We start from the raw sequence: 14,916 nt of genomic DNA, 5'->3' as shown, positions 1-14,916 counted from the left end.
AAAGTAAATTTTATTATCAAAATACGTACACGCATGCAACCCTGAGATTCATTTCCCTGCGGACATACTCAACAAATCTACAGATTAGTAACTATAACAGAAGCAATAAAAGGCCACACCAACTAGGGCTTTCAACCAGAGTGCTGAAGACAACGAACTGCAAATACAAAAAGAACAATCATAATAAACAAACAAACAGTAACTATTGAGAGCCTGAGATGAAAGGTCCTCGAAAGTGAGTCCATTGGTTGTGGGAACATTTCCAAGATGGGGAAAGTGAAGTTGAGTGAAGTTATCCCCTTTGGTTCAAGAGCCTGATGGTTGAGGGGTGGTGACTGTACCCCTGTAGTAACAGTGGGTTGAAACTGTCTTTGAGCTAGAAGCTAGGTGGTAGATGCTTTCAGGTTTTTGTATCTTCTGCTGAATGGGAGAGGGAGAAGAGAGAATGTCCAGGATGGGTAGCTCTTCGGTTATACTGGTCGTTTTACTGATGTAGTGAGAAGTGTAGATAGAGCCCATGATGTCTTTGATGAAATGTCAATCTCTTTCATGGAGACGGCAGGAGCAGGTAACCCTCAGAGTGCTGAACCTGCACTGCACTTTCTCTGTAACTGTAACACTTTATTCTGCAGCCTGGTATTGTTTTAACTTGTTCTACCTCAACAAATTCCCGCAGCTGTCTGTTGGGAGTTCATATGTTCTCCCTGCAGCCACGTGGGTCTCCTGCACGCCTTCCAGTTTCCACCCATATTCTAAAGACATACAAGGTTGTGTCAGTAACCTGTCGGCACGCTATGTTGGCGCTGGAAGTGTGGCGACACTTGTGGGCTGCCCCAGCATAATCCTCACTGGTTTCATTTGACACAAATGACGCATTCCACTGTATGTTCTGAAGAACATGTGATAAATAAGACTAATCTTTATATTTGAATAATCTGATCTGTTAAACAGTATGCTTATAATGTGACAATAATAAACCAATTCCAATTCCAGCTCCTGCTCCTTTCCTTGGGCTGATGTTGGAGGTTCTTCCAGTTGCCCTCTGTTCTAATCCTCGCCTCAGACCCTGATACCCCCTCCCAAGAATTGGAATCAGTACAATTATACAATAAGATGAATTTCTAGCCTTGTTATGGCCTTGCACCTTATTGTCTACCTGGGCTGCACTTTCCTTGTAACTGTAACACTTTATTCTGCATTCTGTTACTGTTTTACCTTGTTCTACCTCAGTGCACTGTGTAATGATCATTCATTCATAATGATTTGATCTGTATGAACAGTATACACGTCAAGCTTTTCACTGTATCACGGTGCATGAGATAACACCAATACCAGAATGTGCTGGCTTTGAAAAGAGAAAGCTGGTTTGTAAGCACGGGCAGTGTCGCTAACGATTAGCTGATCAGATTACTGTATGACCACGCCAGGAAAGTTCACGTCCCTGAGGCAAAGAAGGTGCAGTGGCATAAAGGTTTCCTCTGGATGCTCCAGCTCTTTCCCACATTACAAAGTCAAACAGATTAATAAGTTGTGTTGGTGCCAAAGGCATGGCAACACTTGCAGGCTACCCCAGCACATTCTCAGATTGATTTGGTCAACATAGTGCACTGTATGCTTCTGTCTACACATGGCAAATTAAACTAACCTTTATCTCATCTGTTAAGACACGTGAATGACTGCAGACGCCGGAGTCTGGAAGAACTCAGCAAGTCAGGCAGCATCCGTGGAGGGAAATGAACTGTTGCTGTTTAAGGACAAGACCCGTCATCTGCATCTGAAACGTCACCCGTCCATTTTCTGACACAGATACTGCCTGGCTCGCTGAGCTCCTCCAGCATCTTGTGCATTGGTCTTGATGACCACAGTCGATCAGCGTGCTCAGTATGTGACTCCAGTCAAACACCAGCAGAGAACATCCCTGTCAGGAGATTCTCAGTCTCCCACTTAATGCCCATGTCTCTCAATTCCTTGAAAGGAATGGAATGGGTGGGGTGGGGGAACAGGAGATCAGTGTTGGGAGTAAGGGTGTGTCTGATGGGAGAGCAAAGGCAGAAGACAAATGGAATTGGTGCTTGGGATGGGGAGGGAATGGAGTCAATGGGAAGGAAGGAAGAGGACAGATGGAGGGAAGCAGTTGGGGTAGTGATGGGGTAGGGTGTTGGGTGAGGATAAGTGGAAGGGTAATGAGGGGTGGGGTGAGGGGAAGTAGTGAAGGGAAGAAATTGATGTAAGGGGTGAGGTGTGAATGTGCAAAGAGGGTTTGAGGTGGTGAGGGTGAGGATGAAATTTGGGGTTGAGGGATGAGGGATGAGGGTGAGTGAAAAGGGGTGAGGGGAGGAATGAGGATGTGAGATGAGGGATGAAGGGTGAGAGGTGAAATTAATGGTGAGGGTAGGTTTGAGGATGAGGGATGAGAGTGATGCAGGAAGGTGAGGGGAAGGGATGAGGGTGAGAGGTGAAAGTGAGAGTGGAAGTGAGGTTAGGTGTGGGGTTCAGGGTGAGGGTATGGGTGAGGGATGAGGATGATGGTGAGGATAGGTGTGAGGTTCAGGGTGAGGAAATAAGATGACGGTGAGGGGAAGTGTGAGGCTGAGGGTGAGGGGTGAGGATGATGACAAGGGGGAGAAGTGTGGCTGAGGAGAATGAGAAAATGGAGAGAGTGACAAATATAAACACTCGCTGGAAAAAGCCTCCAGAAATGATCGTTGTTGATCTTCGGAGACCTGGCCTTCCCATGTTGTTGCCCTGCAGCGTGGGAAATCGTTACCAGCTGGAAGCGGCGGCGTTAATGAGTGAACTGAGCACAGGTTTTGTCACCTTTGAAACCCTGAAACAACAACACGTCAGCCTCAACCCATGGGACGCTTGTTCCCCTCACCCAGGTGAGTTCACACCTGTCTCCGGTAGCTGTGCAGCCCCACTAGCATGCTGCTCGCTCTGACATGGAACTTGACACTCACTCCCTGTATCCATTCCCATCTCTCTCCTCCTTGCATTTCACTCTGCCACACGGCCTCCTGTAGTCCCTCCTCTGCTGACATCCTCTATACTTCCCACTGCCTTTGTAACGTAGCTGGCAGAATCAAGGACCTTCCTCCCTGGACATTTTCTCTTCAATCTCCCTTTTTGGTAGAAGATACAAAAGCCTGAGAGGGCATATCACCAGGCTCAAGGACCACTTCTATTCCACTGTTGAATGGTTCCCTGGTATGACAAGACAGGAGCCTCAGGTCCCACACCACCAGACTTAGGAACAGTTATTACCCCTCAGCCATCAGGCTCTTGAACCAACTTCACTCGCCCCAACACTGAACTGTTCCCACCAACCTCTGGACACATTTTAGAACACAGGACATAGAGCAGTACAGTGCACAAACAGGCCAATTGATCCAGCTAAAATATACACCAAAAACTCTAATCTCTTCTACCTACAAAATGTCCATGTCCCTCCATCTTCTTTACATCCATATGCCTATCCAAATGTCTCTCAAAAGCCTCTAATGCAGTTGCCTCTACCACCACACCAGGCAGCGGATCCCAAGAATCCACCACTCTCAAAGTAAAAAAACTGACCCCCTCACATCCCCCTTGGACCTATGTGCCCCCCCACCGCACCTTCAAAGCATGCCCTCTGGAATGAGCCATTCCTACCCTGGGAAAACAGATATTCCCAGTGTACTCTATCTATTGCTCTCATAAGCTTATAAACCTCTAGCAGATCCCCTCTCAGCCTCTGCCACTCCAAAGAAAGAAACCCAAGTTTATCCAGCCTCTCATGACAGCACCTGCCCACTAAACCAGGCAGCATCCTGGTAAACCTCTTCTCTACCTATCCAAAGCTTCAACATCCTTCCTATAGTGGGGCGATCAGAACTGCATGCATACTCCAGATGTGGCCTCACCAGTGTTTTATAAAGTTGCAACATAATCTGTTAACTTTTGAAATCAGTGCCTCGATTAATAAAAACAAGCATTCCATAAGCCTTCCTAACAGTTTTATCAACTTGTGTAGATACTTTCAAGGATGTATGAACTTGGATCTCAAGATCGCTCCGCTCAGTGACACTGTTAATGACCTTGCCATAACTGTGTAATATCTCCTTGCATTTGCCCTACCAAGGTGCAACAACTCACATTTATCTGGGTTAAACTCCATCTGCCATTTCTCAGTCCATATCTGTAACTGATCTATATTGTGCTGTTTTCTTTTCCAGTCTTCTACACTATCCACAACTCCACTAATCTTGGTATCATTCACAAACTTTCTAACCCACCCACCTGCATCTTCATCCTGATCATTTACGTACATCACAAACAGCAGAGGTGTCTGCACACATCGCTGTGAACACCACTAATGATAGACCTCCAGCTCCTTCAACCGCTACCCTCTGTCTTCTATACACAAGCCAGTTCTGAATCAAAATGACCTGTTCAACATGGACTCCTTAATCTTTTGGATTAGCCTCCCACAAGGGACTTTGTCAAACACCTTACTAAAATCCATATAGGCAACATCCACTGTCCTACCCTCATCAATCTCTCTCATCACCTTGCCAAAAACTCAATCAAGTGGGTACGACACAACCTGCCCCTCACAAAGCCATGCTGGCTCTCCCTAATTAGGCCATAGGTTTCCAAATGCTCATATATCCTACTAAGAATTTTCTCCAGCAATTTCCCTACAACCTTGTTCCCTTCTCAAATAGAGGTATAACATTATGGGTCAGCACAACATCGAGGGCCGAAGGGCCCGTACTGTGCTGTGGTATCCTAGTGTCTTCTACTGTCTATTAGCCACTCGCCAGGCCTCCCGGACCTTGCCTGCAATGAGAGAAGACACAAAGATACTGGTCAAGACCCCAGCAATCTCGTCTCCTACCTCCTTCAATAACCTGGGGTAAATCTCATCAGCCCCTGGGAACTTATCTACCTTAAAATTCATTAAGAGGTCCAACATTTCCTCCATGACCTCTAAATGCCCTAACGTATTTATATTCTCAGCACCGATCTCCTGGTCCTCCATGTCCTCTTCCTTGGTAAATACTGAAGCAAAGTACTCATTAAGTACCCTCACTCACATTCTCTGCATCCAACCAAATATTCCCCAATCAAGGACTCTTTATCTTACGTCCTTGATACAAATTGCTTATTTATTCATTGTTATAAATTTGTTGTCTTTCTACTTGTGCAGTGTGCACACTGGTTGTTTGTCTTCTTGTTGGGTGTGGTCTATCATTGATTCTATTGTGTTTCTTTGTATTCACTGCGAATGCTCACAAGAAAATGAATCTCAGGGTTGCATATGGTGACATATTATGTACTTTGATAATAAATTTACTTTGAATATTGAAAGGCCTCGATAGAGTGGATGTGGAGAGGATGTCTTCTATAGTGGGGGAGTCGAGGACCAGGGGACACAACCAAGCTCGAACTCCAGACTTGTCACCACACCAGCCCCCTTGCACAGACATCCGATCCCAGGAATCACTGACCTCCACGATATCCTTTGTCATCCGTTCATCTCAAAGTCCAAGTAAGATTTATTATCAGAGTATATACATGTCACCAAATCCAACCCTGAGATTCTTTTTTCTGCTGGTTTACTTAGCAAATCTATAGAACAGTAACTGTAAACAGGATCAATGAACAACAAACTGTGCAAATGCGAATGCAAATATAAATAAATAACAATGAATAACTAGTATGAAATAACAGGATCAAGTGTCCTTATCGTGAAACTATCGGTTTTGGGAACACCAGAAATAGAATGAGTGTAGTTATCCTCTTTTCTCAAGAGCCTGACAGTTGAAGGGCAGTAATTGTTCGTGAACCTGGGGTGTGAATCCTGAGGCACTTTTACTTTCTACCTGATGTCAGCAGTGAGAAAGAGCATGGCCTGGGCAATGAGGATATTTGATGACAGATGCTGCTTTTCTACGGCAAAGTTTCATGCAGATGTGCTCAATGGTTGGGAGGGCTTTACCCTTGATGTGCTGGGCCAAATCCACTACCTTTTACAGGATTTTTCACTCAAAGGCATTGGTGTTCCCATACCAGGCAATAATCCAGCCAGTCAGCACACTTTCCACCACACATCCATAGATGTTTGCCATGGTTTCTGATGATATGCTGAATTTCTGCAGATTCCCGAGGAAGTAGAGGTGTAGTCGTGCTTTCTTTCCAATTATATTTATATGATGGATCCAGGACAGGCTGTCTGAGACACTGACACCCAGGAATTTGAAGTTACTGACCCTCTCCACCTCCGATCCTCTGATGATTCCTCGCTCGTGGACCTCTGGGTTCCCTTTCCTGAAGTCTTCTATCAATTCCTTGGTCTTACTGCCATTGGGTGAGAGGTTGTTGTTATGACACCACTCAGCCAAATTTTCAATCTCCCCTCCTGTATGCTGATTAATCACCACCTTTGATACAGCCTACAACAGTGGTGGCGTCAGCAAACCTGTTTATAGTTTTGGAGCTGTACCTAGCCACATAGTCATAGGTGTAAAGTAAGTAGAGCAGGGGGCTGCTGAGCTGATGGAGATTGTAGAAGAGATGTTTTTCCCAATCTGAACTGATAGTGAGGAAATCCAGGATCCAACTGCACAAGGGGCTACAGGAGCCCAGGTCTTAGAGTTTACTGATTAGCTTTGAGAGGATGATGACGTTAAATGCTGAGCTGTAATTAATAAGGAGCATCCTGATGTATGCACCTTTGTTGTCCAGATGTCCCAGGGTTGTGTGAAAAGCCAATGGGACGGCATCAGTTGCAAACCTGTTAATTCAGTAGCCAAATTGGAGCCGATCCAAGTTGCAAGCCAGACAGGAGCTGACGTGCTTCACCACCAGCCTCTCAAAACACTTCATCACCATGGACGTAAGTGCCACTGGGCGACAGTCATTGAGACAGGTCACCACGCTCCATTTTTGGTACCAGTATGATTGAAGCCTACTTGAAGCAGGTGCGTACCGCACACTGCTGGAGCAAGAGGTTGAAATATTGGTGAACATACCAGCCAGCTGGTCAGCACAGGTCTTCAGTACTCAACCAGGTACTCCATCCAGACTGGATGCTTTCCTTGGACTCACTGTCTTGAAGACATCATCTTCAGATACCAAAGGATCATTGGGAAACATGGGGCTGCACAATGGTTCCTTCCTGTTCTGGTGGTCAGAACAACCATAGAAGATATTGGGATCATCTGGAAGAGAAGCTGTATGGTCCCCTGTGTTGCAAGATTTAACTTTGTAGGAGATTATGGCATTCAATCCCTGCCTCAGCTGTCGAGCATCCCTCGCTGATTCCAGTCCAGTCCAGAACCTCCACTTCACCATTGAGGTGGCTATCTGGAGTTCATAGCTGCACCTCTTGTGGCATTCCAGATCTCCAGACTTGAATGCTTCTGATCTGGCTCTCAGCAAATTCCAGATTTTATGGCTCATCCAGGGCTTCTGATTGGGGTAAACCCCAAACAATTTCAAGGGCATACACTCATCTAAAGCTGTTTTAATAAAGTCCGTCACAACCCTGGTGTCATCACTCAGATTCTCAGACAAGAGCCTGAACAAGCCCAGACCACTGACTCAAGGCAATGCTTTAACCATTCCTCTGCCCCGGCGACCACCTCTCAGTTGTCTTAGTTATAGTGTGTGAAGGAAGAGAAGTGAGTGCAGTTACTATTACAAGGGAGAAGGTGCTCAAAAAGCTGAAAGACCCAAGGGTACATAAGTCACGCAGACCAGAGGAACTGCACCTTATGGTTCTGAAAGAGGCAGCATTAGAGATTGTAGTGGCATTAGAAATGATCTTTCAAAAATCACTGGACCCTGGCATGGTGCCAGAGGACCGGAAAATTGCAAATGTTACTCCTCTCTTTAAGAAAGGAAGAAGGCAGCAGAAAGGAAATTATAGACCAGTTAGCCTGACCTCAGTGGTTGGGAAGATGTTAAGAGTCAATGATTAAGGATGAGATGATGGGAGTACACTACTTGGTGACACAGGACAAGATAATACAAAGTCAGCATGGTTTCCTCCAGGGAAAATCCAACCTGATGAACCTGTTGGAATTCTTTGAGGAGATTACAAGTAAGATAGATAAAGGGAATGCAGTGGATGTTGTATATTTGGACTTTCAGAAGGCCTTTGACAAGGTGTCACACATGAAGATGCTTACCAAGTTAACAGCCCATGGTATTACAGGAAAGTTACTAACATGGTTAGAGCATTGGCTGATTGGTAGGAGGCAGCGAGTGGGAATAAAAGGATCCTTTTCTGGTTGGCTACCAGTGACTAGTGGTGTTCTGCAGGGGTTTGTGTTGGTACCACTTATTTTTACGCTGTATTAGATGATGGAATAGATAGCTTTGTTGCCAGGTTTGCAGATGATATGAAGATTGGTGGAGTGGCATGTAGTGCTGAGGAAACAGGTAGGATGCAGAGGGACTTAAAACAGATTAGGAAAATGGGCGACAAAGTGGCAAATGAAATACAATGCTGAAAAATGCACGGTCATGCATTTTGGTCGTAGAAATAAATGTGCGGACTATTTTCTAAATGGGGAGAAAATCCAAAAAACTGAGATGCAAAGGGATTTGGGAGTCCTTGTGCAGAACACCCTAAAGGTCGAGTCAGTGGTGAGGAAGGCAAATGCCATGTTATCATTCATTCAGGAGGTTTAGAATACAAGAGCAGGGATGTGATGCTGAGGCTTTATGAGGCACTGGTGAGGCCTCACCTTGAGTACTATGAACAGTTTTGGGCTCCTTATCTAAGAAAAGATGTGCTGGCATTGGAGAGGGTTCAGAGGAGGTTCACAAAGATGATTCTAGGAATGAAAGGGTTATCATACAAGGAATGTTTGATGGCTCTGGGTCTGTACTCGCAGGAATTCAGAAGGATGAGGGGGATCTCATTGAAACCTTTAGAATGTTGAAAGGCCTAGACAGAGTAGATATGGAAAGGATGATTCCCATGGTGGGAGAGTCTAGGACAAGAGGGCACAGCCTCAGGATAGAGGGGCGCCTTTTTAAAACAGAGATGCAGAGAAATTTCTTAAGCCAGAGGGTGGTGAATTTGTGGAAGTTGTTGCCACGTGCAGCTGTGGAGGCCAGGTCATTGGGTGTATTTAAGGCAGAGATTGATAGGTTCTTGATTTGACATGGCGTCAAAGGTTATGGGGAGAAGGCTCGGAAATGGGTTTGAGGAGGAGAAAAAAAAAGGATCAGCCATGATTGAATGGTGGAGCAGACTCGATGGGACAAATGGCCTGATTCTGCTCCTACGGTCTTATGGTCTTGATCTCTGGAACCTTTCTCTTTAGGCTCTATCTGTATGTAGGTAGTAGGAGTACAGCCAAGTGATCCAAATTGCCTAAATGCAGTCTCAGGAAGGAACGATAGGCATTCCTTATTGTAGTGTTGCAGTGGTCTAGTGCGCTGTGACCTCTGGTGCAACAAGGTTCGTGCTAGTGATAATTGGGCAGAGCTTTCTTCAAACAGGCCTGTAAAGTCACCGACTATAATTTGAAATGTGTCTGGATGGGCTGATACTTGCCTGTAGTTGACATTGTGCAGGTTCGTGAGTGCTTGCTTATAATCAGCAGTATACAGACTGCAGTCAGAATCACAGATGAGAACTCCCGAGTTCTCAAATAAAATGGTCTACATTTAATCGTTAGGTGTTATAAGTCGGGGGAACATGAAGTTGACAGAACCCCAATGTCTGTACACCAACGAGAATTGACTAAAAAGCATATGTCGCCACTGTCTTCCTCACCAGAGTTCGCGGCCTGATGCATTCTGAAAATCGTAAAAGCTTCCAGTCAGATAACTTCATTGGGCGTATTTGCTGTTAATCAAGTTTCAATGCGATAAACACTCGCGATCTGCCTCATCTGCCTCCGATACAGCAGCCATGTTGCTTGGCCTTCAAGCGCAAAGCAGAGGCATAGGCTCCAGATGTCCTATGTTTCACATCCACATCGCTGGCCTTCGGGTGCAGAGCAGCAGCCAGACTGCAGAAATCCTTTGTCACCCCTCCACATCGTTGGATACCAAACACAAAGCAGAGGTCTAGCCTCTAACTCCTCCAAATCCCTATTCTTATCCCCCCCACCATCACTGTCCCAAAACCTTACCCTGTCCTCTAACTCTTTTCTCTGCCCCGAAAACCATCCGGAATAATTTAAAAAAACAGTTAAGCCAGAGCCAAGATCTTGACAGAGACCGCAGAATAGTGCCACCTTGATAAAAATCAGTTCACAGTTCAGGCTGCGACACTTCATCAGGGCTGGGAAGGAAGGGGGTTAGAAGCCAGAATGTGACTTCCTCCAGCATTCAGTGTGTGTTGCTCTGGATTCCCGGCACCTGCAGAATCTCCTTATTGATTATTTATTTATTTAGCAATGGAACACAGAGTAGGCCCTTCTAGCCCTTCGACCCACGTCGCCCCGGCAACCCCACAACCCCAATTAACCCTAACCTAACCACGAGACAATTTACAATGACCAATTCACCTAACTGGTACGAATTCGGACTGTGGGAGGAAATCGGAGCACCTGTGGGGAAAGCCCATTCATTGGACGTACAGAGTCTTCTTACAGAACAGCACCAGAATTAAACACTGAACTCCGGAACATCCCAAGCTGTAATCGTGCCGCACTGACTGCTATGATACTATGGCACCCCATGAGGCACAGCGCCAGAGATTTATATCTCTGATTATGGGTTTTTTTGCACTAGTGTCTTGTTTTACACTCTTTCTTCATCACTGTGTTGTACAGCTTCTGTACAATTTGTGTTCTCTGCATTGTCTGTACCTATTTGCCTGTGATGCGGCTGGAAGCAAGATTTTCATTGTACCTGTACCGCACCGTACTTGTGCACAGGACAATAAACTCGACTTGACTATCATCATGGTTGACCTTTTAACACAATACTTCCTTCTACTGCTCCCACATCCTGACGCTTACTTCAAATATCAACACCAATCAATAGCTGTTTTGAAAACACCTCCACAGATCACTTGGGGAGAGGACTGCAAAAATTCTCAGCTCCTTGAGGAAAAAGTTATTTTCATATCCCCTGTCAAACAATACGAAGAAATACCCCACTTTTTCTTTGTGTCGGCAAAGGGGCTGACTTCATATCTTTCCACGATATAATCCATCTGAAGATTAAAGATTAAACAGTAGCTTTCTTTGTTACTGGCACATCAAAACATACAGCGAATTGTGCCGTTTGCGTCAACGACCAACACAGTCTGAGGATGAGCTGGGGGCAGCCCACAAGTGAGGCCATGGTTCCAGCACCAACATAGCTTGCTGTCGAATCTCAGTAATTTTCGATCCACGGAGTTCATGAATGAGTGAAAAGCTTGCTTCTTCATGATCGTTTATTTATAGTTGATACAAAGGAACAAATACAGAGCATGTGAAACTAAGCGAGGAGTTGACAGAATACCAAGGAGCAAAAATATAAAGAAAAGATTAAAGATGGTGCTTTTGCAAAAATCTATCACCTTTACAGTCCGGATAAACTAACCCTAACCCGTATGCGTTTGGAATGTGGGAGGAAACTGGATCACATGGAGGAAACCTATGCGGACAAGGGGAGAGTGTACAAACTCCTTCCAGACTGAGGCAGGAATTGAACCCTGTTCAGTGATCACTGGCGCTGTAAAGCGTTACACTAACCGCTGAGCTTCTGTGTTGCCTTCACCCAATCAACAAATCTATTTTCAAGCCCCTGAGTTTCTTCAGCCTTCTCTCTACAAACTCACACTGCCAAGCACCTCGTGTCACAGTACCCTTGGTAGCAGTGATGTGCTCACTGGGTTGGAGTATGATGTCCTCTTAAGAGGTTGTCTACTGGTGGGTCTTCATGTGGCTGTGGAGGTCGATCCTGTTATGAGATGCCCACAACCACACCAGCTTCCGGGATTTAGACGTTCAATCTCCCCGGAGTATGGATAGCTGACGCGGTCCGTTTAAGGGTTCAGGCCAGTCCCGCTAATTGATAATCATGCTTCAGCAATTGGGTACGTAAACAACACCTGAACTGTGGTACAGAGCTCAATCGTAAGCCTTACTAGTGATTTCGTTTGGCGTTTGTTTTGTGCTCAGTTCTTGATCCAGTCTGAAACTGTCTCTCGATCCTTGCTTCAGATACTCCAGCTGCCGGGGATGGCGGGTGGAATTAGATATGGCAGTGGTGTTTAATGAGGTAGTGGATAGACGGTCGGGCGCCACAGTATCTTAGCGGCTGGTGCAACACTATTATACCTCACGGTGTCAGAGCTCGGAGGTCAATTCCAATGTCCTCCTGTTACGAGGCTGTTTGCCCTTCCTGTGAATGACAGGGGCTTCAGTTTGCTCCCACTGTCCAAAGATGTACCGGTTAGTACGTTAACTAGGCATTGTAAAATTTTCCCGTGACTAGGCTAGGGTTAAATCAGTGGGTTGCTAGGCAGCGTGGCTTGAAGGCCTCTGAGGGCCTGTTCTGCACTGTATCTCAATAAATAAGTAGACAAATAAATAACAGGCAGGGAATGCAGGGATATGGATCATATGCAGGCTAAAGAGGTTTACTTTAACTTGGCATAAGCATGGTTGGTCGAAGGCCCTGTTCCTGTGCTGTACCATTCTGTGATCTCCATGGCGGTGCATTGCCAAGCCTGGCCCTGGGTTTGCGGGTCATTGTTCTAAAATGGAAGGCACCACTGACCTTTCCTCTGCAGATTCGATGGTCTCCACCGTAGTCTCCATTCTGGTCTCCTCTGTGGGTCGCCCCATCATCTCCTCCCTCTCACCTTTCCGCGCAGAGAGGCTGTAAGGGAAAATTAAGATCTAAAGCATTGGTCAGACCACTTTTGGAGTATTGTGAGCAGTTTTTGGCCCCTTATCTAAGAAAGGATGTATTGACATTGGAGATGGTCCAGAGAGGTTTATGAGAATGATTCCAGGAATGAGAGATTGAACATATGAGGTGCGTTTGATGATCCTAGGCCTGTACTCACTAAAATTTAGGGCATCGAGCATTATGGGAAGAAGACAGAAGAATGCATGACCCTATTACAGCTTGGGGTGTCGGAGTTCAGAGTCCAATTCTGACCTCTAAGGAGTCCGTGGGTTTTCTTTGGGTCCTTCGGTTTCCTCCCTCAGTCTAAATACGTACCTAGGTAGATTAATTGGTGATTGTAAACGTCCTTATCATTAGGTTAGGGTTAAATTGGGGTTGCTGAGGCGACGTAGCTCAAAGGGCTGGAAGGGCTTAATCCGTGGTGTATCTCCAAATAAATAAGTCAGCATGGTGGAGTAGACCTGGAAGGGCCAAATTCTGCTCCTATATCTTATGTTTAAACACACCAATTCATCAAGCAAGGCGTGGAGAAGAGGGGGCACACTCAGTCTGTGTAATCAGAAGCACTCTACTTCACCAATCCTACCTCCATTCCTGCCTTTAACTGTACAGGGCAACAGGAAGGTAAAGGAAAACCCAGGAGAAAGCCCAGGAGCACGAGGCATAGAAACAGAATCAGGCCATTCAGCCCATCGAGTCTAACCCGCATATGATCTTGGCTGATTTACTGCCTCTCAACCCCTTTCTCCCAACTTCTCCCTGCAACCTCTGATGCCCTGACTAATCAACAACTTATCAACCTCTGCTTTTAATATACCTGATGATTTGGTTTCCACATACTTCTGCGGCAATGAATTCCAATAAACTCTCTGTCTAAAGAAATCTCTCCTCATCTCGCCTCGAAAGGGACATCTCCCTTTTCTGAGCCTGTGCTCTCTGGTCCTAGACTCCCCCACTACAGGAAACATCCTCTTCACATCCACACACACGCTAGACCTTTCAATGAGAAGGTGGTTACCATAGTAACAGTGCTAACACTGAGCATCTCGGGAGAGAGCAACACCACCGGCGATTTAAATGAGGACAGACTAAACATGGGCACGGGGACAAGAGGGCAGGGAGCATGAAAAGAGTACTGAGAACTGGGCAATGATTCACACTTGGCCGCGAAAATCTGCAGATGCTGGTCCTGATGAAGGGTCTTGGCACAAAACGTCAACTGTTTACTCTTTTCCACAGATGCTGCCTGGCCTGCTGAGCTCCTCCAGCATTTTGTGTGTGTTGCTTACTGATACCTGGGATTGCCTGACCTTTTCACTTCCCACCCACCCGGACATACTCCATTCTCCTCCCCCTTCCATCGGGCGAAAGATACAAAAAGCCTGAGGCTCATGGACAGCTTCTATCCTACTTATAATAGGCCATTGGAATGTCCTCTAATGCAACAGTATGACCCTATTCCTTATTGCCATCTGGCACTGCACTCTATCTGTAGCTGTTATGCTTTATTCTGCATTTTGTTATTGTTTTCCCTTGTTCTACCTCAGTGCACTGCCGTCCGTACAAACAGTATTGAAGACAAGCTTTTCATTCTACCTCAGTACCTGTGACGATATTAAACCATTTGCTCATTCGTTCATTATGAGCTGTGTCATTGACGTAGACGATCATGGTCTTTCCACGACCATGACTGATCTTGGCAATTTTTTCTGCAGAAGTGCCACTGCCTCCTTCTGGGCACTTCCTTCACAAGACTGGTAACCCCGGCCATTATAAAACTCGTCAGATTGCCTGCCAGGCATCAGTAGTCGTAGAGCCAGAACTTATATGTGATATGCACCAGCTGCTCATACCACCATCCACCACCTGCTTCCATGGCTTCACATGACCCTGATCGGGGGCTAAGCAGATGCTACATCTTGCCCAAGGGTGAGCTACAAGCTAGCAGAAGGAAGGAGAGCCTTACACTCCCTTTGGTTGAGACGTATCTGCACCATGACACTCCAGTAAACCAACACCAGTAATTACCTGATCCAAACTTACCACTTCTGGTTA

At 45.8% G+C, this 14,916-nt stretch overlaps 1 protein-coding gene across 1 annotated transcript in view; it reads right to left on the bottom strand.

Moving 5' to 3' along the window:
• LOC140730116 (uncharacterized) overlaps window positions 1-14,916 on the bottom strand; it is a 125,697-nt gene that overhangs the window by 28,645 nt on the left and 82,136 nt on the right. The window contains exon 6 of the mRNA XM_073050252.1: window positions 12,727-12,828. Within this exon, the coding sequence (XP_072906353.1) occupies window positions 12,727-12,828 (102 nt within the window). The remainder of the gene's footprint in view (window positions 1-12,726; window positions 12,829-14,916) is intronic.

The sequence above is a fragment of the Hemitrygon akajei genome, chromosome 7, assembly GCF_048418815.1.
Source record: "Hemitrygon akajei chromosome 7, sHemAka1.3, whole genome shotgun sequence".
Classification (NCBI taxonomy): domain Eukaryota; kingdom Metazoa; phylum Chordata; class Chondrichthyes; order Myliobatiformes; family Dasyatidae; genus Hemitrygon; species Hemitrygon akajei.
The sequence above is the reverse complement of the archived record's forward strand: the minus strand, read 5'-3'. Positions and strand labels throughout refer to the sequence as shown.